The following is a 26400-nucleotide window of genomic DNA, read 5'->3' as shown; positions in this document are numbered from 1 at the left end:
AAATATGGACATGAAGAGAGAGAGACAGGAACTAAAGTGTTGAATTGTAGCAAACAGGCAAATAATAAACTGGCTTCAATGGAGGACTTCATTATGCCTAAGTAACTTTGAAGAAACCATACCTCATTTTCTGAACTCTACAACCACAGACTTCTGTTGGCATCACCTGACAAGTCTTCCAAATGAGGAAATACTGAAACTGAAGCATGGTGCCCTCTGGCATACCATGTCACTTTCCTACCTGCCCCTCTTCTCCCAGCCTTGTGGCTCCTGGCATCTTTTTGGATCTCACTGGTGCTTAACCACCATTCCCATCAGCAAGACCTTGGCTGGGCCTGACATTTAGTCCTCAGGAGAGCACTTTGTGAATGAGAGGTTCCTCCTCTTTATTTTTCAGATGTGAGAACATGGTCATACAGCAGGCAGGTGGAGGAACCAGCATTTGAACCAAGGCATGTCTGATATCAAAGCCTGTGCACAGTGGACTGTTTCCAACCACAGTGAGAGGCCAGAGAATTTCTAGAGACACAGCAGGTGACCTTTGGCAAGCTACCTTCTCTGAAGCTATTTCCTCACCTGTAAATAGGCATAATAACATCTACCCTTTTATGGCAGTTAGGATACTAGAGATAAAATCTCTAGAAGGCCTAGTACAGCACCTGACTCAGCCTAAATGTCTACATGTTATCTATAACTATCATCACCTTTTGAACATATTGTGTCTCTTATGTTCCAGCTCAGGAAATGGATGCTGCTCATCCCCCAATGAGTTCGGCAGATGTGAAGATAAAGAGTGGGCACCCAGGGGCATCTTACCCTCTTTATAATGCAGGAGGTCAGCAGGTGCAGGAGAAAGTGCATAGGATGGCCAGCCAGAAGCTTGAGCACTAGTCCCAGCTCCATGGGTCCTGGATGTATGACCTCAGAGAAGTCATGACCTCTTTGAGCCTCAGTTTCTTTCTCTGTAGAATATAGATAAGAATAATAAGCAGCTTGCCTCCATCACAGGGCTGTGGCTCAGTTTAAGTGAAATAATGGTCTGAATATGCTTTGTAAAGTGGAAAAGTGTTATCCAAAGATAAGAGGCTATTATCCTTATGAAGATACAGATCTAGGGGCTATTATCCTTATGATGATACAGATCTAGGGGCTATTATCCCTATGATAATAGAGATCTAGTGTGGGTGGCCACATTATAGAGGGTGGGGAACAACCAATCTTCTTCTGCCCCTGGGAAAGACAGAAGCAGAGGAATAGAGTATGAGGTGGCTATAGTGGAGTTAGAAGGAATGAGCTTTGAGAAGCCACAGTAGCTAACTAGTAGAATAACAGACTACAGGAAGCGCACACTTGGCTTAAAGATACTCAGGCCACTTCCATTTAAAAAAAATCAAGTTATACTAATAAATACTAAAAGTTCCAAGAAAGGGCTGCCCTAAAGTGGTATAATTTACATGTTCAGTCCTAGCAGAACATCAGTTATGGATCTAGGGGTACTGTACCTGTGAGGTTACAATTGCATCAGCAGCTTCCAAGTCCCCAAAGACCTAGATGACATTCAGAGATAAGAGTCTTCTCCCAGTTCCAATGTGCGGGTCTTTTCCTCACCACCAAGCAAGTCTCCAACACCGGATGGGTATCCTACAATTTAGGTCAATTCTGACACTAACTACCTGGAGATAGCGTCAGATCCCACAGGTTATAGACTCAGTCCTACAATCCTACAAGACTGCGTCACTCCCCCCCACACACACACTTCAGATACCAATTGCAAGCCCAAGTTGTCACCTGTGCTTCTGATCAACTGGCTATAGATTTGAGATTCTAACTACTCCATCCTTGGGTTTGATTAATTTGCTAGAGCAACTCACAGAACTCAGAAAACATTCTACTTACTAGATTACCAGTTTATTATAAAAAGATACAACTCAGGAACCACCAGATGGAAGAGATACATAGGGCAAGATACCGGGTAAGGGTGCAGAGTTTTCACGCTCTCTCTATGTGTGCCGCTCTCCCCAAATCTCCAAGTGTTCCTCAATCAGGAAGCTCTCCAAACTCCTCCCCATCCCAGTCCTTTTTAGTTTTTATGGAGGCTTCATGACAAAGGCATGATTGATTAAATAATTAGCCATTGGTGACTGATCTCAATCTCCAGCCCCTCTGTCATCCCCAGAGATCAGGAGTGTGTGGGACTGAAGGTTCCAACCCTCCAATCACATGGTTGGTTTCGTTCTCTGAGTAGTGAAGTTGTAGCTGTTTTACTTGGGCTAAACACTTATATCTCAGCCTCAATTTCCTCATTCACAAAACAAGAAAATACTGACGTTCATAGTATCCATGATTACCTTTTCAATTCCATCTTGGGCAAATTGTGGGCAGAGGCAATGCTGCCTAGAGCAGCAGTTCTCAAAGTGCGATTTGGAGATCCCTGGGAGGGGTGGCCCCTGAGACCCTGTCTAGGAACCTGTGAGGGTACCTCTTTTCAACTGCATACCTGTATGAATCTGGGTTTTCTTCAGATGCTTGAATCAAAACATCACAACGAACTGAATGCAGAGACAGATGTGAGACTCCAGCTGTCTTCTACTAAGCAGACATTAAAATGTTTGCAAAAATGTAAAACAATACAACTTTTCTCACTAATTTGGGGGGGAAATATAAATTTAAAAATACAAATACATTAACATGTAATGACATTTTATGTACTAAAGAACATTTTTAAATTGTTTTCATTTTAATGCAGTAATTATCAATAGATATAATCCACACAAACAAAAGGTCTTTGGGATCCTTAATAATTTTTAAGAATGTAAATTTTGAGAATTAGCCCATGCACCAGGGGTCACCAGTTCGACTCCCAGTCAGGGCACATGCTGGGTTATGGCTCAGTCCCCAGAAGGGGGTGTGCAAGAGGCAGCAGATTGAAGTTTCTCTCTCATCGATGTTTCTATCTCTCTCCCTCCCTTCTTCTCTCTAAAATCAATAAAAACATGTTATATTTTTTTAAAAAGAATGTAAATTTTGAGACCATACTGTATTCTTTCTTGGAGGAAAAAACAGGTTTCAGATCTAGATTTTTCAGGTACCTTGTGGTCCTAACCCTCCCCTGTGCTTCTGTGTTTTGTTTTTATTGATTTTAGAGAGAGAGGAGGGGAGAGAAACATCGATTTGTTGTTCCACTTATTTGTGTATTCATTGGTTGATTCTTGAATGTGCCCTGACTGGGGATGGAACCCACAACCTTGGTTATCAGGAAGATGCTCTAACCAACTGAGCTACACAGCCAGGGCTTCTGGGCCTCAGTTTCTTTATCTCTAACTCAATACTCATCCTTATGACACGGGTAGTTATTAATCTCTTTTCTTCATGTTTATATGTTGTATTATATGTGTATATAGAGCCTTTCTCTAGAAGGACACACAACAAAATGGCACCAGTGGTTCCCCTGGAAAGGGGAACTGGGAAACTGGGAGACCGTGACACCGTAAACATTTCTGCTCTGATTTGTTCTTTAAAACATCAAGCATGCATTGCCTACATTTATTACTGAGCAATTAAAAGTAAAACTACACTTTTGCTTAGAGGGTTAGGAATCAAAAGTCCGCTCAAGTAGTGCTGACAATTAAAAGAAAAAAGCCAGTAAAGTTTTCCGTGCCTACCTTCGCGGGGCTCGCAAACACTTCGCGCAGGTCCCTTCCCGCTCACGTCCGGCCCTGGTAGGCGTGGAGCCGTCCACGGCCCCGCCCCTTTTGGCCGCGGTCCCGCCCACGCGACGTCACTTCCGGCAAACCCGTTTCCTCGAACTCCTGCTGGCTCCCGCCTTCGCCCGCTTCCGGTTGTCGTCGTCGCCGCTGCTGCCGCTGCTGCTTCTGCTGAGGCTGCTGGCGGAGGCCGGAGGATCAGGCGGCGGCGGCGGCGGCGGCTGAGAGGGCGGCGGCAGCAGAGCGGGACAAGGGAGCGAGAGGAAGCCTGAGAGGAGCAAGCTGAGAGCGCTCAGCCCCGCCCGCCCTTCCGCGCGCCCGAGCTGCCGGAGTAGCCCGAGCCCCCAGCCGCCGCCGCCGCCGCCCGCCTGTCCTTCCGCGGGACAAAGCCCGAGATCCCGCGCCTAGAGCCATGTCCTCGTCCGCCAGCAGCGGCCACCAGCCAAGCCAGAGCCGTGCCATCCCCACCCGCACCGTGCCCATCAGCGACGCCGCGCAGCTACCTCATGACTATTGCACCACGCCCGGGGGAACGCTCTTCTCCACCACTCCGGGAGGTGAGCACCCGCCGCGGCTCCCCGGGCACCGTGCGGCCCACAACCCCCGAGCCTGCAATCAGCTACGTCCACCGTGTCCCGCTGGTCTCCCGCCGTGGCCCTTTAACTCAGGGCGTGTCCACGCTTGGGCCGCTCGCTTGGGCCAACTTCCCCGACCCAACCTGCCCAGCTCCACCAAAGCCCCCTGGGGCTGCCCTCGGGAACCTTAACTTCGAATTCTCTGTTGCCCGCAGCTCGATTGAGCGCGCGCCCACTCTGGAAACGTGGCTCTCCTGTCGCGGAAGGAAAAAAAAAAAAAAGCCCTTGTTCCCGCTTCGTGGCAGGTTTATGCACTCGACCTAGTTTTCTTCCCCTTCTCCGCCTCCTCCCCCTCCCGGGCAAATTTGTCTACACTTGGCCTTGCACTCATTCTGCATTACCTCTGCCTCTTGCATATTGTGCATTTTTGCACATTAATACTTGATTTTTGGAGTTGTCTCCTAGGTTTTTTTAGAAAGAAGTTGGGGAGAGGAATTCGCTCTTGGGACTCTGCGATGACTTGTTTTGCTGCTTTTAGAACACTAGGAGTAGGCTGGAATGCGGAGTTTGGAAGCCTCGCCCAGCGTTATCCTGCTTTGACAGTATTGTTTACTTTGCAGACGAGGCCCCACGGGTGGGGAGAGTCCCCAGGCTGGAGGACAGAGTGATGATAAAGTAATGCTCAAGTAATAGTCAAGGGAAAGGAGGTGGGAATGGTAGAGCGCTGGCAGCCTTAAGGGAGTAGGGTTTTGGCAGCGACAAGTTTGGAGATAGATTGAAGAGGCCATTATCAAGGAGGGCACCCTGGTCGGTGGGATTGCTTGATTTTGAGGAAGGGGCAGTGCAGAGGGAGGTTCCTGGGCATTGCTTTTCAAATTACCACCAGGAACTGTTTACAAGGAAGGTTGTACCAGTTGTACCACAACCAAACGCGCTCAATAGAGGTGGGGTAGAGGTGAAGCGCTAAATTGGTCACGGGAAAAGGGAGCTCAAAGGTTGTGTGTCCCCCTGACTGGGCTGTTCTCCAAAGGGAGGAAACTAGAAAGCGATATTAAGGGGCCTTATTGAAGGGAATGGTGGTTCATTTTTAACTTCGGAACTTTACCTTCTTTTGGTGATGGGGTGCCCTGTCACTAGAGGTTTGGGACTGTGCTGGCAGCCCCTGCAGTCTCCAAGACTGCTAGATTGTTCCTGTAGCCTGGGCTCACCAGTTGTACTACAACCAAACGGGCCCAGTTAGGCGTTGGCTGTCCTTGAATCCGTTCCACAGTACAAGGGACCTTAGAGTAGTAAGACCTTGCCAATAAGGGATGAAAATCTGGGAGACAGCTCTACAGAGGAATCCAGCCAGGCCACTCTAGAGGGAAGGGGTGGCTGGCTTGGAAGACTTTAAAATAGCCTAGGCCTGAGAAGTTCATAATATGTATGGAGAGCTGGGTTTAAGGAAGGTTTAACTGCAAAACAGTGAGGTTTCTTAGTGAGGTTGCTTACTTCATTGGAGAAACCTCCCTCCGGATCTGATCTGTTTAAGGCCAGCCCCTGAGCATATTGAGACCTTGCTTTTTAGTTGTGAAAGATTTTGGCAGACCAGAATCTGTTCCAGGTAGTGTTGTCTTGAACTTGAACTGACAGCTTTTAAGGAACGGATATTGTTTTCTGAGGTGATGGAAAGGAATTTATAACATAGAATTCTTTGTGATCAGTAAATTCCTCTGCTTCCAGCAGTTCAGAAGGTAATGTCATAGTAACAATTGCAACTCAGCTATTATTTGGTTGGGGAAGGAATTAAATGTTTAGCTTGTATAGCAGTGATTTTTAACCATTTTCATCTCATGGTACACATAAGCTAATTACTAAAATTCTGTGGCACACCAAAAAATACATTTTTTGCTCATCTGACAAAAAATAGATATAATTTTGATTCATTCACACCAGACGGCTATTGTATTGGCTGTTGTCATTTTTTTATTTGACAACCTAAGGGAAAAGGGGTCAGTGCCCCTGACTACATAGTCAGGTGTTGCATGTTTTAAAAATTCTTGTGGCAAACCAGTTGAAAATCACTGCTACAGAGTAATCATTATTCCCCTGAGAGAAGAGACACAGAGGGGCACCCCTTTGGCATATTTCAAAGAGACAAGCTACCATGCTTTTAAAATAAGGGCATATTCTTTAAGCTTTGCTTTAAAGATAGAATCCAGTCTAGTAGTTTGGATTAGTTCCTAAAATGCTTGGAAAGATTCTGCCAGGAATACTGATCATTTACCCAACACACAGTTACTACTGCTTTCTCAAATATCATTTAACCTGCCTCCAGATAGTTTCTGCACACACAGTTGTTGTTTTCAGATTTAAATACTTGTCATGTTAGCTCATCTATTACATTAAGCCTGTATTTATTGGGAGAACACATTGTGATCGTTGGATTTTTAACACAAAGACTTACATAATGTGTTTCTGAATATACCACTGTTGCAATTGGATTTAATCACTATTTTATAGCAGTTAACTTGGTGCTGTTGTGATGTTTAATACTTACTGATTTAATTTCCCCCAGCTCTCCATACATATTATGCCCTCATGGTTTGTTCATTTCTCTTGTTACATTCCTCTCTCTCTCCCCCATGTAATTTTATTTCCCAGAACCAGGATAAGATAGTTTGTTGTTATTTGGTCTCCTCCAGACCCCTGAATTAATGTGGTTAGGTATCTTGAGTGAGTTTTGTGGGCCCAGTGCAGTGCTTTGCACAAAAGAGGACTACAGACAAAAGTAGGAAATGCAATCCTTGCTCTTAATGGTCTTAAAATCTTTTTTTAAAATCCTCACCCAAGGATATGTTTTTATTGATTTTAGAGAGAGGAAGGGGGAGAAAGAGAGAGAGGGAGAAACATCAATGTTTTACATTGATCGGCTGCCTCCCTTACGTACCCTGACTGGGGTTGAACCTACCACCTGGTTATGTGCCCTGACCAGAATCGAACCCACAACCTTTCAGTGCATGGATGCCACTTTAACCAACTGAACCACACTGTCCAGGGCTGAATGGTCTTAAAATCTTGATGGGTGTTGAGGATGGATAAGATTTTTAGTTCTAGAACAAAATGCTTGTATAGATGTTAAGTGCTAACATTTAGAAAAATTACAGTCACTCAGCTTGTATTAGAAATCTATTTACTGTGGTTTGAGAAAAGATGGGTGAAAACACACTTGCTGTAACCTTAGATTTCTCATATTACTTTCCTCGTTATTAGGGAAGAGAAAAAATTTTGGTAAATAAATTCAAGGGGGAAAATGCCCTTGGATTTTATTCAATTTTGGTTCTTTGAGAAACTACTTCTAGCCTCAATGGAAGGTAAAATTATTAGTTGGCTTCACTCTCAAAATACTCTGATTATCTAAGAGAAAATGAAGCCCTGAGAAATTAAGTAACTTGTTAGTGAGTATCATACTGCTAATTAATGGCAATGGGTAGCCTCAAATTTAGTGTCCTATCCCTATTCCAGTTTTCTCCTTCACTATCATAAGATGCATATTTTACTGAAAAAGAAAGTTTTCAGACATTTAAAGAGACTTTTCTGCCTCTGGAATGCTAGCTAATGTGATTCTTTCTGCTACCTTTCTCCTTTTGTAAATTCTGAACTGTCTCCTTCAAGGAGACTTGTGCTCTGGGGAATGAGCAGAAATATAGACACACCTCTTTCAGCGTTTCTTTCTGCCTCCCCGCCCCTGCATAACAGCCTCCTCAGCTGTGGAAAAGTATGCTGTTGCCATAACAAGAGCACCAGAGGGGAACTAACTATGATGGTCTGAAATCTTGTTCATGCCTTTACTCCTTTCTGCCAGAGTTGCTGTGATTGGTTCACTGGGCCAGCATTACCTGAAGACCATTAGAAGGGTTTGTAAATAAAGAAGGCAGGAAGAAGGGGAAAGAATCTGCTTGGATTATTAATCAAATAAGAGTACTTTGGGGTAGTCCTGAGTTTTAATGTGGTTTCTTAGGAGAAATGAATAGAGCTCTGTGTATAGATATGGGGAAGGAAGGTCAGTTTCTGACTGTCAAAATTTCTAATTCAGTGACCTTGGGCTGAGTTTATTCTAGGCCAAAAACTTCTGAACAAACAAATGTACTAGCTCTCTAACTTTAGTTAACCAAAAGGCTTTGTTATTACATGTGAGAAGTGCATGAAAAACATAGTGAAAGGTGTTCAATCATTTTGCCTTGTGTTCAAAGAAGTGTCATTTACTTATCTCAGAGTAACAGAACTTAACATGTGTTGTCACCCCATGGAAGAGTCAGCTTTAGTCTCATATTCATCAGTGGCCAAAAGATATATTAAAGAAGATGTACGTCATTTTTTATGTTGGGTGCATTTTTGCTGATGAGAAACTGAATTCTGAGCCCGGGGAAGGCAGCAAGTCCTCATCCTCGAGGTACACGGCAGTGCGTTGTCAGGTGCATTCTGACAAGGGAAGACAGAGCTCTTACAAGTCTGTAGTGCAACATGCATGACAGACCTGTACACAGCTCCCTTCAGCTCTCCTGAGGCTGAAGTGTCTAACAGGAAGGATGAAAAGTGACGAATTTGTAAACTAACACTCTCAAGGGTTATTTAGCAAAGACTTTGAGGACTGCAGTCTTAGAGCCAATTTTATAGGAGGGGTCTTGCATGGTTTACACACACTGTTGGCTTGATTCCTGCTAAAGGTCTGCAGATCATTCAGGGTAAAGTTAATGTGGGAAAAGTTAGTTCATCTGGTTGGAGAGGAAGAGAGTCTGAGCAGGAGAATAGTTTCTTGGTGAATGGCAGAACTTTTTCTTGACTCCCAAGACTTCAGATGAACAAATTAATATTTAAAATATTTTTTGTGGCTCCATTTATACTAGGACAAAAGTCAGTTGAGACTTTCAGTTATTCAACTTATTGAATAGGTGAAGCCTAGGTTACCATTTTCAAATTTTTTCATCATGGAACTTTGTTTTGTTAAGGTCCCTTAAAATCTGTGTGCTCCTTATGACCCAGCAGCTATCCATTTGGTGTGAGGCTAGTTTTTAAAGGCCCCCTTCACTTGGTTCTCAGGCCATAGCTTGAAGCCAAAAGCTCAGAAATCTATGAATGTTTACATCTAAATAAATTATCCTTCACATCTCTAGGACAAATGCCCTGACAAACAGAAGCTGTTTATTTCATTGAGTAGTTTAAAAAGTAAAAACCTTAATAAGCAAGGGTGTTAACTGGAAAATACAATTTAATTGTTGGGATTTTCTATATACAAGATCACATACTGTAAATAGACAGTTTTACATCTTCCTTATCAATCTGGGTACTTTTAATTTCTTTTTCTGGGGTAATTTCCCTGGCTAGAGCCTTGTCTTGACTTGTTCTCAATAATAGGGGGGGAAAAAATAAGTCTCGTCATCAGGTAAGATGTTAGCTGTAGGTTTTTCATAGTTGCCCTTTGTCAGGTTGAGGAAGTTCTCTTTTATTTCTTGTCTGTTGAATGTTTTTATTATGAAAGAGTATTGGGTTTTGTCAGATGCTTTTTTCTTTTCTTTTTGCATCTTGAGATGATTGTGTGATATTTTCACTTTTATCCTATTAATATGACAGTGTTACATTAATTGATTTTTGGATGTTGAACCAGCCTTGCATTCCTGGGATAAATCCCACTTGGTTATGGTGTGTAATCTTTTTTATATGTTGCTGTATTTGGTTGAGGATTTTTGCATCTGTATTCATGAGGGATATTAGTTTGTATTTTTCTTGTGCTATTTTCGTCTAGTTTTAGTTTCAAAGTAATACCTCATTTAATGTTAATTTTTATAGAACTAGCCTGCTGTTTATAACAGGAGTGCTTGTTATGTACTGGTGAAGAGAGACCATTGCTCTCCAGGTCCTAAGAGATAATTCTCAGAAAGTATGAGAAGCTTGTGATTCTTCATTTTAAGATGTCAATTAATTATTTGGGCCTCAGAGAGGAGTTCATCTCATCACCAGAGACTGTTTCTGTTAGAGTTGGGCTGCTTTTACGTTGAAATGAAACCACTCTCTGGTCTGGTCTGAGAAGTTCTTTGAACTATTAGGAATAGGCAGCAGATAAGAACAGTGACCTAGACCAGTGATTTTCCAGTAGGCTTTTGCTTTTTACAGACTTTATTGATAGAGTTCAAGTTCCTTACTGCAAATAAAAGTTGAAGGTGTTGATAGATATGCATTGTTTTTTATTTTTAATAAGTGCCTAAGAGGAGTAAACTTGGGAGGAAAACAAATCGATAGAGTGAAAGCCAGATTTGAATCTGAGTGCTTTCCCCATACCAATAAGCAGTGATCTTTCATTAATTATTAGCATTACAAACAGAGGCTGAGCCACAACATCTGTGAAATCTAGTTTGAAGAATGGATCCCAGGATGCAGTCAGATCCAACCAGCATTTCATGGAGTTAGGGTCTGGCATTTCTTGTGGAGAAAATTTATTTCAAGATGAATGTTCAAGCCTAAACAGAAGTGGACATATTTGATATACTTTATTTTGACCCAGATTTTCTGATGGTCAAGGCTAGACAAACTTAAAATCAAATGGCATTTACGATTAATTTTTGGTTCATACACCACTTTGGACTTGGTACTAGCTTAAAAGATCATTTGCTTCAACTCATTTTTTGCAGCCAAGACTCAAGAGAACCATATTTGCTTAGAGAACCTCACTTACTCGTGTTGATTTCCAAATCCCTGTGTCACTATATGTTCTCCACAAACACTTTTAACTTTTCTGGGTATTAGTGTCTTCATCTGTAAAATAACTGGCTTCCTGCATGCAGATACTCTCTGAGGCTTCTTTTAACACTGGGCCTTCTGAAGAGGAGCACTCTCATTGTCAACTTCCCTTTCACCATAGGTGTGTGTTCTATTATAATGGCAGTATCCTAAGTGATTGGGCAGGAAGCCATCCTTTGACCTTAATATCTTGGAAATTTTTGCTCCTGGAAGTTATTGAGACTTGGAATTAGTCAAAGGACAATAGGATTGGCTTAACACAAACTTTGGATGTCTTTCTTTTGCCACAATAATCTGGTCATAAACTAAGTTATTAGATCCTGAGTCTCCCATCATGCATTTTGTTGATGTAAAAATTGTCCCTTTCTTGGTTTTATTAGCACATTAGGAATTTAATGGTTACACACACTGAATGTGCGTTGGCCACCATCAACCTCTCTGGAGGATACTGAGTTAGGCAGCTTTTAGTTTCCTTTGGGTTATCTGGTGTAGAGCTTTTAAGAGTCTGTCTTTTCATCCAGAGCCTCCATGAAGAACAGATGTTTGAAACTGAAGTTTCTTCAGGAATGTTCTTTAATCAGTCAGTCAAACACAGGCTTTTATCGCCTTCCCAAGCTGGAGAAATAAAAAGCAGAGAAAACAACTTACTTTATAAGTACTTTCTGTATTTTCCCTTATTGGGGGGAAGAGGGGACAGGAAGAGGCTGACTTCCTTTCATTAGAAGCACTTTGCTGCTCGTTCATCTTATATTTATTTCTTATCTCTTGGCGGGCCCTTACGTGAGGCACAGATGGAGAATTGTCAAGAATTTGTAATAGGATACTGGGGTTACTTGCCAAGTGCTTAGTTTCTTTTTAATTCAATTCCTAGTTTTGAAGGATACCTTCCTTCCTCATGGCCTTTGCTGCCTTAGCAGTGTCAGTCTCTTATGTATATATTTATGAGTACTTTGGAGTCACCTTTTTTTTTTTCAATTCCTTGTCTTTTTTTTTTTTTACTCTGTCTCTTGAACTTAAAATTTTTTGTAGGGGAGGGGTCTAGGCTTTAAACAATGGGAATTTATTCCCACATTTTTGGAAGCTAGAAGTCTGAAATCAAGTCTGTTTTTTACAGTGTTAAACTATACATAACATAAAATTTACCATTTTAACCATTTTTAAGTGTACAGTTTCATGGCATTGAGTACATTCACATTATTTTGCAATCATCTCCACCATTCATCTACAGGACTTTCATCTTCCCAAACGGAAACATGCTACCCATTAAACAATAACTCCCCATTACCCACCCATTCTCAGCCCCTGGCAACCACCTTTCTACTCTGTCTCTCCGAATTTGACTACTCTAGGTACCTTATGTAAATTAAATCATTCAATAATTGTCCTTTTGTGACTGACTTGTTTGACTTAGCATAATGTCTTCAAAATTCATGCAGTCATGCTTTTATTTTTCTTTTACATTCGTTTTCTATACCTATGAAAGTAAGCTCTGCAAGTGATAGTATTAGTAGGCCAATAACAAAAAGCAACATCATGCCCCATCTCCTCTAATCTCCATTTCCACTCCCCAAAGAAACCATTTTAAACTCTTAGCTGCCTCTTCCTGTTTTACCTCTGGATTTCTGAATAACATGATTTAATGCTATTTCTCAGTTTTTTTATATTAACAGTTCCCTATATAGAAGATGAGGATACACCCTTTTCCCAGTATATATACTTCTACCTCCCAGCCTCCTAATTTAAATTTTAACCCACTTTGGTTAAATTAATAGTTATTAAATTTAGCTAAATATTAAACACAGATGTGGTTGACACTGTTGGTTTCCAGCCCAGTAGCCATTCCATCTTTGCTATCCCAGATATCCTCATTTTTTTAAGTGGCAGCATGCAGGCCCCAGGATATACACCATGATTCTTCTATGGCTTCCCCAGTGTCCATTCTGGGGAATGGACACATTCCCCAGTGTCTGACTCAGTTCTGGCCAAATGAGATGTGGGGAGAAGTTGGCTAGGGTTTTCTGAGAAAGACTTTCCTCTTGGATGGAGACAGTCCCCTGAGGAAAGCCTAGGTTGACTCCTCACTCCCTTTCTGCCTGGTACACTGTTGTGTGAGGGTGTAGGTCCATCTCAGCTTTCTTGGAGGGGTTTGTCACCACCTTATTTAAGCTATGCAATTTGGGCAAGTTATGTTTCTGTTGTGAGCTGTCTGTTTGCATGAGTGTATGCTTAATTCTGATTCTGGAAACAGCCTTAAACAGAATTTTATGATGGAGGACACTAAAGGTAGAGTTAACTCCTACCTTGTCAGTTAACCATGTTACAGTGGACATTCGTGGTTTTATTTAAAGTTACACAGTTACATAGCTTAATTCGTGGATTAATTATCATTTAAACTAAGCTACTTGGCTTTGGAGGAGGCCCTTAGACTGGAATGACCTTGTTTCTGTACTAACCATCTTGGCAAGCATAATTTTGGGACTCATTCATTGGCCTTCTTGTTCTCTGTCATTTGAAAAATAGTATTTAGATCTACAGGTAGAAACTTTTTTCTTCCTCTCTACTCTCCATCAAAAGGACTTGGTTTTCCTCTTGTGTTTGCTAGTAATGTCAGCATCAGGAACATGCTGGCTCGAGGTATTAGATTTATCCTAATATCTGGTCATCAAGGGATAAAGAAAATTTATAAATATCTAATGCTAACCCTAGATATAAAAGTTTCTATTCTGAAATCCAGACATGAAGACTAAAGTAATACAGGCACATTTTAAAAAACAAAATAGAAAAATCTAACAGAAGAGAAGTGCATAAAATGCAAAGTAAACCGTCAGTAGACAACTGCTTTTAATAGTTTCTATTTATAGTCCTTTTATTGATTACTGCTGTTGCTGTAAGTAATTTATGTATACCACAGTTTCTCTGTTTCTTAACATTAGATAATACCATTGACTCCCTGTTATGAAAGATGAGGAATCTAGGACACTTTCATTATTTTCTACCTCATTTCCCCTACCCTCTCAATTTACCACTTTCTGTAAATTGTGTTATCATTTTTGGTTCTTCTGGGTAGTTACCTTTAAAACTCTAAATAATGTAGTTAAACCTCTGTGTCTTGATCTGTCACCTATAGCTCTCCTCTGCATAAGATTATACTACCCACGTGTCCTACCTGTCCTTTGCTGATAGGATCAACCTTCCATTAATTTTGCAATGTCAAGGTCTATAACATTTACATACTCTTCCTTTACTATAATAACTTTTATTATGGTTTGATTATAAACATTGAAAACTAGTTAATAGCATCCCTAATGATGTGATCTTTATAACTTTTCAATGTAAAACCAAGGGGTATGATTATTTTTATAGAAAGGGAAATGGAAAACTCACTAGAAGGAAAAAGTTTCCATTGTTAAGGTCAAATAGATTTTTTTTTTTAACATTCCATCAATTGATCAAAATCATGCCCTATTTTAATACTGTGTTATATGCAAGCTGTGGATTTCTTGTATGGTCTTTTGTTTTCCTTCAGGAATTTAGGTTAACTTGTTTCTAATTAGTTGTAGATGTATTGGTTGACATTAAATTGGGCTGACATAAATGTGACAGGCAGTTTGGAAGAAAAGTGAATTACTAGGAAGTTCTTGTTTCAGGAAGTATATGTCTCTGCATGAATGTGTATAAGAGGCTTTGGGTATTTTTAGGTTTTTTAATTGGCTGTCTTGGAATTCATGTAATTTCACAGTAAACACAATATCTGACAAAGGAAATAAAGGGTTTTTTCCTGGCATTTTATTCATAGTCAAGTCTTTATGTTTTTCTTTGAGTAGGTTTGGTTGTTTGAATGTCTTACGCTGCTGAATTACACCATAGGCTCTTTAGTCACTAACAGGCTGAGTCCCCCTTTTTGCTATATATCTGCTACAATGGATTGTTTTTAGTTTGCAGTAATCTAAAATTCAAACTTAAAATACCGTGCTTTTGTATTCATATTTTCCCTGACTATATTTGAGAACATTAACAGCATCAGTTAGGACCCTACTTTTTCAGGGTGTCTTCTCTTCTAAATTACTTGCTTTTTTGCATTCAAAACCATGTATTGTAGGAATCCACTAAAAAAATTATTAGAACTATTAAATGAATTTAACAAAGTTACAGTATAAAATATTGGTGTACAAAAATCAATTGTATTTCTACACACTTGCAATGAGCAATTCAAAAATTAAATCAGGAAAACAATTCCATCTGTAAAGCATAAAAATAATAAAATGGATAAGAATATATTTAACCAAAAAAGCTCAAAACTTATACTGTGGAAACTGTAAAACATTGTTGAAAGAAACTAAAAAGACCTAAACAAATAGAAACACATTCAGGGCCTTAATATTGTTAGGGAAGTAAAACTTTCCAAATTAATTTATACATTTAGCACAATCCCCATCAAAATCCCAGCTGACTTCTTTGCAGAAATTCACAAGCTGACCCTAAAATTCATATGGAACTTCAAGAGACCTAAAATAGCCCAAAAAATCTTGAAATACAAAAACAAAGTTGGAAGATTTACACTTTCTTACTTCAAGTTATTACAAATTAAGACAGTGTGGTACCAGGTACTGCCATAAGGGTAGACACAGATAAATGGAAGTCCAAAAATTAACCCTCACAATTATGGCCAATTGATCTCTGACAAGGATGCCAAGACAATTAAATGGGGAAAAATAGTCTTTTCAACAAATGATGCTGGTGCAACTGCAAAAACTGAAGCTGGACCCCTTGACTGAAAGACTTAAATGTAAAAGCTAAAACTATAAAACTTTTAGAAGAAAATAGGCACATATCTTGATAATCTTGGTTAGGCAATAGTTTCTTAGATATGACACCAAAAGCTCAAGCAACAAAGTAAAAGACATAAATTGAACTTAAACAGAATTAAAAACTTTTGCTCTTCAAAGAACACTGTCACTGAAAAGTGAAAAGGCAACCCTTAGGATAGGAGAAAACACTTGCAAATCATATATGAATACGTGACTTGTATTCATCATATATAAAGAGCTCATAACTCTGTGGTAAAGAGACAAACCATTAAAAATGGGCAAAGGATCTTAATAGACATTTCTCCAAAGAAGACACATGTTAGAATGGCCAACAGGCATATGAAAAGATGCTCAACACTATTAGCCATTAGGGAAATGCAAATTAACATTAAACCACTGAGAGAGACCACTTCACACCCACTAGGATGGCTATAATAAAGAAGATAAGTGTTGGCTACAATGTGTATAAATTGGAACCCTCACACACTGCTGTTAGGATGTAAAATGTGTAGCCACTTTAGAAAACACTCTGGTGGTTTCTCAAAAGATTAAAAACAGTTACCATATTATCCAGCAATCCTACTCTTACTATATACCCAAGAGAAATGAAAACATACAGGGTGGGACTAAAGTAGGTTTAGCCCTGGTTGGTTTGGCTCAATGGTTAGAGTGCTGGCCTGAGGACTGAAGGCTCTCGGATTCAATTCCTGGTCAAGGGCACGACCTGGGTTGCAGGTTCCATTCCCAGCCCCTGTTGGGGCATGTGTGGGAGGCAACCAATCAGTGTATCTCACATAGGTGTTTCTCTATCTCCCTCCCTTCCATTGTCTCTCTGAAAAGCAATGGAAAAATATTCTCAGGTGAGGATTAACAAAATAAATTAATAAAATAATAAAAAGTAGGTTTACAGTTCATATAAAGATAATACAAGGATAAACTCTGTGTTTCACATACTCAAACTGTAAACCTACTTTTGTCCCACTCTATATGCCCACACAAAGCTTGTACATGAATGTTTATTGCAGCATTATTCAAAATGGAAACAACCCAGATGTCCATCAACTGATTAATTGATAAAATGGTGTATACCTACAATAGAATATTATTTGGCAATAAAAAAGAAAGTACTGATGAATACCAAACATGGATGAGCCTTGAAAACATTATACAAGTGAAAGAGGCAGTCATAAAAGACCACATATGATTCCATTTATATGAAATTTCCAGAATAAGCAAATGTATAGAGACAGAAAACAGGTGAGTGGTTCCTGGGGCTGGAAGAGGTTAGAGGAAAATGGGAAGGGACTGCTAAATGTATGCGGGTTACCTTTTGAGGATGATGACAGTGTTCTAAAATAGATTGAGGTGATGGCTGCACAATTCTGTGGATATCCTAAAAACTATTGAATTACACACTTTGAATGAATGAATTATATGCGACTTGTATCTCAATAAAGCGTAAAAAATGTATCTTGCCACCTCTGCAATCATAGAAGTTCTTCCAAGTTTCTCGTACCTCACACATATAGGTAGAATATTATTTCCTAGTTTCAATTACAGTTCTTTAATGCATATGTTATTGCTAATATGTAATTTAGAAATAGAAAGCTTACTTTATCCTATGCTTTTTTTCTAACACTTCATCTCCAATTTCCAAGCTTGGGGTATTGCAGAAGTGAGAATAATCTTGGCTCTAGCCAGTTTGGCTCAGTAGCTAGAGCGTATGCCCATGGACTGAAGTGTCCTGGGTTCGATTCTAGCCAAGGGCACGTACCTTGGTTGCAGGCTCCATCACCAGTCTGGGTATGTGCGGGAGGCAACCAATCGATGTCTCTCACATCGATTTCTCTCTCTTTCTCTCCCTCTCTCTCTCTCTCTCTCTCTCTCTCTGTTTCTCTTTCTCTCTTTCCCACTCTCTCTGAAAAGCAATGGAAGAAATATCCTGTGTGAGGATTAAAAAAAAAGAATAAGCTTTTTCTGACTTGCAGGTTTAATGTTGGTAAGAACATTTCACAGTAAAACCTCACCCTTCTGAAATCTAGTGGTGACAACAAAAGTGGGGGTGACACACAGATATGCAAAGTCCATCCACTCAAGTTCCTTCCCTTTGTTCATTGGAAAGCCATCAGGCCCCCTCTCGGTGTATTTGTTCTTATTTTACATAGCATTCAAATGAGCAGATCACAGATTTCCAAACCAAACAGATAAGAAGCTTCAAGTTTGAATGGGTGAAGGGTGAACTATAGGCAGAATCTTGCCACACCCTCCCACACCCCCTCCCCACACCCCTGTCCAGAAGTTGAAGCCCTACCCCCAATGTGATGATATTTGGAGCTGGGGTTTTTGAGAGGTAATTAGGTTTAGAATAGGTCATAAGGGTGGGGCCCTCACGATGAGATTAATGCCCCTATAAGATGAGACACTGGAGAGTTTGCTCCCCCCTTCTCCATATGCAAACACAGTGAAAAGGTAGCTATCTACATGCCCAAAAGAGATCTCTCAGCAGAAACAGTTCATGCTGGCACCTTGATCTTGGATTGCCCAAGAACTGTGAGAGAGTAAAGTTTTTGTTTAAGCTATGCTGCCTATGGTATTTTGTTGTGGCAGCCCACGCTAAGACATGGGGAACTTAGCCTAAGAGTGAGGGAGGAGACAAACTATGGAGGGAGGGATACAAGTACAACCTTGGCAATCTGAATTCTACACAGTGTAAGGAAAATAAAGAGCATCAGTTGAACTGGCCCTGAGACTTCCTAGGTTACAACATAGTGTAAAAGATGATTTTCAGGTGGATGCAGGGTAGAAGGGGTCAATGGTCAATGAGGGGAAAAGGGGACATCTGTAATACTTTCAACAATAAAGATTTTAAAAGTTTAAATGGGGAAAAAAAGATTTTAATAATGAGCCTGATTCATCAAGATGAATTTTCTGTTTAAGGTAGTAAAGTGTTTTAAACCCATATGAGAAAAATTTTCACCCAAAATAATTCAAATTATTCACTTTTTGAAAGGTGAACTGTTTTCTGCTGTCCAAAAGACTCATAATTTCCAGATGCCTTTTTGAGTTGTTATAAATAAAAATAATATAATAAAAATAACATAATAATAAAATAAAATATATAATTCTTATTTTTTTTAACAGTCTTTATTGATTTTTAGAGAGAGAGGAAGGGAGGGAGAGAGAAAGAGAGAGAAACAGTGATGTGAGAGAGAAACATTGATTGGCTGTCTCCCGTATGGTCAGGGACTGAACCCACAACCTGGGCAAGTGCCCTGACGGGGATTCCATCTGGCGTCCTCTCAGTGCACGAGGTGACGCTCCACCAACTGAGCTACACCAGCCAGGGCTATAATTCTTATTTTTCAAATCAAAGAGGGTAAAGGTAAATTTCTACTTTTCTTGTCTTAAAATTATATTTGAAAGGATATAAGACTTGTCTCTTCTTTAGAAACAGGATATAAGACTTGTGTCTCTTTTTAACAAGGAATGATTTCCAGCTTTTCTAAATGTTCTAATAAATGGGTTGGAGGGAAGCATGTAAAACTATTCTGCTAAGTTTAGGATCATGGTCCCATCACAAATGGACTGTGGGCCTTTGCGCCTAAATATTTCTTACAGTAAAAAAAGGAAGCTAATTCTAGCCCACTCTCAGAGGACTAAGAGGCTTCCTTTGTGAAGTCTTGGCCTTTGCCTACTTCCTCTGGCCTTATAGGTGGAAGAAGCACCATTAACACAATTATAGCTGTTAACCTGGTTTTTGCCATGCTGTCCTTTAGAGATCATCATCTCTACCCTTTTATTATCAAATAGTTTGTAATGCTCTTAGTATTCTGAGATGAATTTCTTAAATTATAGAACCTACCTATTCATATAATTTTAAAAATTGTACATTTCTCTGTCACGTTAGAAGAAGTACAAAGATTAAGTCTTGAAAAGCTTGAGAAGTGGTGCTTTTAGGGCAAATGATTGGTGGTCTGTATTATTTATATAAATTGCTTGCCATACAATGTGCTGTTTACCCTGTTATTTATATTAATATAGCCTTCCATCCCTTTCACTTTAGGCAACTCACTCCCACTTTTGGAGATCATAGTGACTGTGAGGTAGACTGGAAAGAGGATTGGACTGGGAGTCTACGGGATCAGTCCAGATTGTGCTTCTGGTTAGCTCTGTGACTTTGATTAAGTCACTTTTCTGAGTCTCAGCATCATCCATCAAAATGCTCTCTATTGCCCCTTCCCTCCCTTTCTTACTAATTCTTTGATATTTCATCTCTTAAAGCACTGTTACTAGGGTTTCAGAAGAAGGATAATGTTGGATTCTTTAATGAACACAGGAATGACTAGGGAACTTGGAAAAAAATACTGATTTCCAGGTTCTAATCCCAAGGATTCTAATTCAGTTGAAATGTTTTTTAACAAGCATCTTCAAAGATTCTGATGCAGATATCTGCAAAAATGCAGTCTTAGTAGGTTCCAAGTATGACACAGTATTTTTCTTAGTAGTTTATTATGGAGAAGCTGAGAGCCAGATATTTTGTCACAGTTTATAAACTATAAATATGATTGTGTGTGCATTATAGTTGCAACAGAACTAGATAGTTTAAAAAAACGTTGATATCCTTTGGGGTTGGTTGAAAGCCTTAAAGGCTTTGTTTTGAAAAGCCTTCATGTGCCAATAGCTCCCCATTGGAGAACATTCTTCCATTCTGAAACGCTGTCATTCTTTTCAGTGAATATTATTGAGAAGAGAGTATGTTTAGTACTTAATTTTGATTGTTAAAGCAAGGATGGTGGGGGTGGAGGGTAGAGTCTCTATTGGCCACTTCCTCACGTAGTTTGACTTTTCCATCTAGTCAAAAGGAAATTATTTACTAGCATTTGCATAAAAGTGTCATGGTACCATCACAGCTATTAATCAATCCCAAGGGAATTACTGAGTTTGTAATTCATTTCCCAACTATTTAATTTTGGTATTATTTATTTAGATTAAATATTTATTTCCTTCCTTTGCTGGGAAGACTCCGGCCTTTCAGTTCCTCTTGCAGTAAATGCCTTGCTTTTTTTCCACTTGCTTCCTCACATTTCAAGTAGATTAGTTAGCTGTTGTAGTTGTTCTTCCGTTTCCCGGGACATAGCTTGTCACATGTTATTTGAGGAAATCTACCTGAACCAGATTCCTTATTATAATATGACAGTATTCTTTCTTTTTACTTGGACTCTAAAAACATTGACCAGCAGGTAGTATTTACATTCTGCCTCTTTAAGCTGAGTAACTTTGCACAAAATTTTATTTTCATATAATATTGCCTTAAACTGGATGTCTAAACCTTTAAAGCAGGTTTTTCTTTCCTGGGTTTAAGCCTAGTATGAGCAAGATACTGCCACATGACTACATCCTTTTGTTACTTGGGCAGGGATGGCTAGTATGCTGGGCTGCCACTCCCCTTTCCACCTTACTCGTTCAACAGACATCATCTCATGGTTACCACATTCTTTCTTCCTCAGCTTGCTGTAGTCTTAGAATTAGCAGCAGGGCTCCAGGCATCCAACATCAGGCACCTCTAAATTGTTACTTAGTTTTATGTCTCATTTGTAGTCATTAGTACCTTGGGAAGCCCAAGAAGAAGAAATGGACAGCAGCAGGTTTTCTTAACTGTTTATCAGGTAAAGTGCACTCTTCAGAACTATTATAAAATATTCTGGTAGCACTTACCGGTTAGCAGACTTGTTTGTAAAACAGGAGGGCTGCTGGTTTCAGCGTCTGTACTATAGCTCTGTCTGGAAAGAATGTCTGTCTCAGTGCCTTTAACCTAAAGGTGGCTATCGGTCTATTGGCTGTTTTTTCACATACTTGTTTATAACTTTACTTAAAACTTTTTTGAAGATCTACTTAATGATTAGGACATGGGTCAGATATAAATAAGCTATGGCCCTGGCATAAGGAACTCAGTCTTTCGAGGCACAAATAGGTAAAGAGTTCTGTAATAGGTCATGTGTATTGAGTAAGATGGGGGGAAGTAATTTTTTTTTTTAAGGCCCTGGCCTGGTAGCTCAGTTGGATAGAGCGTTGTCCTGATACACCAAGGTTGTGGGTTCTGTCTCCAGTTAGGGCACATACAAGAAGCAACCAATGAAATGAATGAATGAATAAGTGGAACGACAAAATTGATATAAGCTTTGTAAAGGAAGCGATGTTGGAACTGAGGCTTAAGCACGGAATTTCCCCAGCAGGAGAAAAGGAAAAGGCATTCCAGATAGCAGAGGGACCAGGCAAGTTAGAGCCAACCCTTTTTGCTTGAATTGTAAAATCCTTAGGGGTTAGAATTAGATAGGATTTAAAATAAATTCCTGGGTAGTATTATATGTTGATAACCCCTTAATTTGTTAAGTTCTGCCCAATGATGTTTTCTAGGAACCCGAATCATTTATGATCGAAAGTTTCTGTTGGATCGTCGCAATTCTCCCATGGCTCAGACCCCACCCTGCCATCTGCCCAATATCCCAGGAGTCACCAGCCCTGGCACCTTAATCGAAGACTCCAAAGTAGAAGTAAACAATTTGAACAACTTGAACAATCATGACAGGAAACATGCAGTTGGTAAGAGAATGCTGGTATTGGGGACCAAGGGGGTGGCCCTGGAAATTTGAATATCAGTCAGCTGTGGGTTGAAAAATGCTTTAATTATAACTAATGTTCAGTTAGTTATGTGTCTCTAAGGTTTCCTTCCTGACACATTCCCCTCACCAAAGTTAATTGAAATGTTCTGGAAACCCTAAGTTCTGAAGCATAATCAAATTTCATCTAGTTGGTGCAGAAGAAAAACCCAAAATCAGGGAATGGTAAATTCCAAAGATGACTTCTTGAACTTGGGCTTTTTGGGACTAGGGAAAACACACCAAAAAAAACTCCAAAACAATTTAATATCCCCCATTTCCATTGTTTTTATGGTGTGGGGAAAAACAGTATGTTGTTTTCTCCTATTTTCTAGGATTGCCTATAATATTTAAATAAACAGCCCCTACACACACATTTAGTAATGACTCTTTGCTGTCTCTGGGAGCAGAAGAGGGAGGTAGAAACAGCCAGCTCCTGAAGTTCACCTCAGGTTGCACTTCGTGACCCCCATACATGAGCCAACATTCTGCCTCCTCAAATTCCAAATGAGTTTTTAATGGACAAAATGCCAATTCAAAGCAGAGCCAAAGTTCAAAGCCTCCAGAAGAGTGTGCTGATATGATAGATGGCAAGAAGCACCCCAAGAATTTCTGTTTGGTCAACCTGTGGACAAAGGGAAAGTTTTCACTTGCATCTCTTTCTCAGATGCTCATTCCAATCGGTAATTTCATTGCCATTCTTTTCCCCCTTATTAAAAAAAACAGCCAAAGCAAAGCAGAGTAATTGTTTTAAAGCAGCAGAGGATGGACCGTTTGAATTAATTTTTACCCTTGTGCAGAGGAAATGACAAAGATGTTTTGCTTTTCCTTTTTGTGTAAAACTTTTCATCTCTTTCATTCTAACTAGGGGATGATGCTCAGTTTGAGATGGACATCTAACCGTCCTGCAAGTATCAGAGGAAGAGCAGCAACACTGATGCCTGTGTGTACTTGATTGGGCCAATAGAATCAACAGTGAAAACACAGAAGAGGCAGTGCCAGCCGTCCCCATTGCAGTCTCCCCCTCCTCCTCTTCCTCTGGGTGCCAAATGATGCAAAGATGATGAGCTTCATCTGACCATGTTCTTTCCCTGTTTCCTATTTCCCTTCCCAGTTAGATTAGATTGAAGATCAAAGGCCCATGGCATATTTCTATAGAACTAAGCAGCCCACAAAGGAAACCAGTTGAAGTCTGGCTTCCCTAGTCATTTTTGTATTGAGAAACACACCCCCGCCCCCAAAATGTGTTGTTGTTTTTAATCTCAAATCAAATGCCAACCTACCAACAAATGGCAGCTGGGAAATCTGGAAAGTGTTACAGAGGTTTGGTGGGTTCAGCATTGTTCACGTTCTTACTGTGTCTTTCCTCCTTGTCTCCCGCCCATGATTCAGTGCTACAAGAGCCTGGTTTGGTTCTTCAAAACCAGAGGGAAATAAACAAGGAAAGAGCTGCTTTCTCTTGTCCCTTGAGGTGTTTGTCCTTGGGGCCAACACAGGTTGTACAGCTCTGATAGCACTGCCCTGTGACACTGTTCTGAGGTCTACTTCCTCTCCATCCTCTGGGAAGAATGTCTACTGTCTTTGGTGTTATAGTTCACCTTCCCGTTTCTTAACTTAGCACATGTGTGCAAAAAATTTTAAACTGTATGAGGGGGTTGTCGGTCACCAGCTGTTCTTTCCTCTTCTTCCATTCCTCCCTACTTGCATCATGTTGCTTGCCGTCCTGTTGTACTCTGAGCATCCAGGTGATTTCACTGCTCCCAGAGCAGGTCCATACCAAGTGATAGAGCACTTTTGATAAGGCCTGATCATAGTATCCTGTAGATAATACTTAAGAATGATTTTGGAAGCGCGTTGGCCCATTTGAGTAACTAGTCTCAGTGGTCATTGTTGTTCAGTCCATGAACATTGTAATATCTGTTATCTCAGATTGCAGTCTTTTATATTTTGAGTTTAAAGATGACTTCCAGAATGTTCTTAGAAAAACTATTTTCCTTTGTGGACCTGCTTTATTTGGCTGCTGAGATAGATAAGCATGGGCTTCAAAATGTGTTCCTTCCCATGTTCTTGCCTTTTCCTTTGTACTCTGAATTTTCCCTTTCTTTCCCTTCCTCCCCCCTCCTTTCCTCCCTCTATCTCTCCCTTTTCTCTGCCAGGCCATTTTTCAAATACACATCAAAGATACCTCAAGTGTTGGTATCTGATAATATCTGTCACTGCTCTTATCTGAGGAGTGACCTTTTATTTTTTAAGATGACTACAGACCTATTTTTAGATATGTTTTCAGTAAAATTTGAACAGCAACTTTTTAATCACATCTTCCAGTGTTAGGAAGGTGAGAAATGTCTGTAGGCGAGTCTGCTGTTCCATGTCACCATCCTTTGTCCCCTGTGGTCCCTTATGAGCTCTTTCCTCCTCCTCTAGTTTTGGGTGTGCATGCTTGGCGTTTGTAACGGGTGGTTGGTAAAGCTGGACCATTCTGCCTTGTCGTGGGTTGTTCATGAAAGCTTCCTTCTTTTCCCTTACCCTTTGCTCTGTCATTCGCCCTCCTCCCCAGCCACCCCCATGACTATTGACTGGCACAGTAATCCCAGGAGTGTGACTCCCCTCTTAGAAAGACTAATGCCTCTGTCTCCTCATAGAAAGACAAGTAGCCCCTGGTGTCCTGGGAATTTCTGGCTGGATTTGGTGCCCTGAGTCCTCTATTGAAAGATCACAACCCAGGGTGAGAGTAATATGCCAGTTGGCTAAGAAAGAAAGCTGTTTTTCTTTTGAACTATGAAAAGACCCTATTTGCAAATACATCTTAGACAAAAGAGGGAGGATGTTTGAGAAACTTTGTTCTGTTTTCTGCTATAAAATGTGACTAGTTCAAAGAGTGAAACCCTTTGTGATGGTTGATGTCTCAGGAGTAAGCTGGACCTCCAGAGTTTTGGAGATGCTTTCAGTCTCAGAAATTGATGATCAGAAACGTATGTTATGTTTGTTTGTTTACTGTATGTATCCCTGTACTGATTTTAATTAAACTCCAAATTTCACTTTACATTCTCTTGGAAAATTTCAGGTTGCATTGTAATTTGCATGAGAAGCTTGCTTGGGACCTCTTTGTCCCCTGGGAGCATGATTCATTAGGAATGAAGCTTTCATTCTTCATACCCTGACCGTGGCCCCCTGTGGAATCTGACTCCAACTACAGCTATTCGGCCTGTCAGTGAGCAGAGGAGCGTCCTCTTCTTATCTTTATTGTTGCACATGAAAAGTCAGCTTTCTCACAAAACAGTGGGGAATGGAACTAAAACATCCCAGCTTGAATAGTATCAAGATACTATTTTTCCCCTTGTTTGCCATCTTGGAGAATCTGCACGTGGCCCCCTAATCAGAAGCCATGTTTCTAGCATTCTTGGGAGTGTCAGCAGTATAGTACAACAGCAGTGAGATCCCCTAGCCTTCTCTGCAAGGACTTCCTTACTCCGTGGCCCACTTCTTTCTTGGAGGCCACTGCTACTAGAAATACTGCAGCTTCATAAATTGGTGTTTTAAAGATAACTTCACAAGGCAACAGATAAACTTCCAGCAGATGACAGCTTTGTGCCATGCCTCATAGAATCATTTTCAGGGCAAGCCAGAATCCAGTTAGGTGGTTTACTTCTGGACGTTTGGAAGGAAATTCACAGATAAAGCCCTAAATGAACTCTCTCTCCTGGCTTTTTCTTTGGGAGGGAACATCCTTAGGGTACTATTTGAATGAGATGTTTCTTAAAATCTTAGTGATTGTTTATATTTTTCTTTTAAGAGGAAACCATGTTTTTGTACTTCTGGAGACAGTCCATCTTAGTGACAATGCCCTCTCCCTCCAAATTCCAGCAGGAGACATCATTGTCAT

At 40.3% G+C, this 26400-nt stretch overlaps 2 protein-coding genes across 10 annotated transcripts in view; one reads left to right on the top strand and one right to left on the bottom strand.

The window, feature by feature from the left end:
- LRRC20 (leucine rich repeat containing 20) overlaps positions 1-3747 on the bottom strand; it is a 52053-nt gene extending 48306 nt beyond the window's left edge. For 3 of the 9 annotated variants that reach the window (XM_081157563.1, XM_081157569.1, XM_081157574.1), the window contains exons 1-4: positions 3663-3747; positions 2498-2586; positions 1503-1641; positions 817-962 (exon numbers count right to left, since the gene is read on the bottom strand). The gene's annotated coding sequence lies outside the window, so the exon portion shown is untranslated. Of the gene's footprint in view, positions 1-816; positions 963-1502; positions 1642-2497; positions 2590-3662 lie in introns of all 9 variants that reach the window. The other 6 variants (XM_081157562.1, XM_081157566.1, XM_081157571.1 and 3 more) reach the window with 5 other exon arrangements.
- A 56-nt stretch (positions 3748-3803) lies between these two features.
- Positions 3804-25560, top strand: EIF4EBP2 (eukaryotic translation initiation factor 4E binding protein 2). Its single transcript, XM_081158913.1, has 3 exons — positions 3804-4261; positions 22276-22461; positions 23386-25560. Exons 1-3 carry the CDS (start codon positions 4117-4119, stop codon positions 23415-23417), a joined length of 363 nt encoding a protein of 120 aa, XP_081015039.1. The 5' UTR covers positions 3804-4116; the 3' UTR covers positions 23418-25560.
- The last annotated feature ends 840 nt before the right edge of the window (positions 25561-26400 follow it).

Source organism: Miniopterus schreibersii (genome assembly GCF_964146895.1).
Source record: "Miniopterus schreibersii genome assembly, chromosome: 14".
NCBI classification, from domain to species: Eukaryota; Metazoa; Chordata; class Mammalia; order Chiroptera; family Miniopteridae; genus Miniopterus; species Miniopterus schreibersii.
The sequence above is the reverse complement of the archived record's forward strand: the minus strand, read 5'-3'. Positions and strand labels throughout refer to the sequence as shown.

Coding starts and splice junctions, on each gene's coding strand:
- EIF4EBP2 (XM_081158913.1), top strand. CDS start 4,117: ATGTCCTCGTCCGCCAGCAGCGGCCACCAGCCAAGCCAGAGCCGTGCC. Junction 4,262..22,275: donor CTTCTCCACCACTCCGGGAG/GTGAGCACCCGC, acceptor GATGTTTTCTAG/GAACCCGAATCATTTATGAT. Junction 22,462..23,385: donor TGACAGGAAACATGCAGTTG/GTAAGAGAATGC, acceptor CATTCTAACTAG/GGGATGATGCTCAGTTTGAG.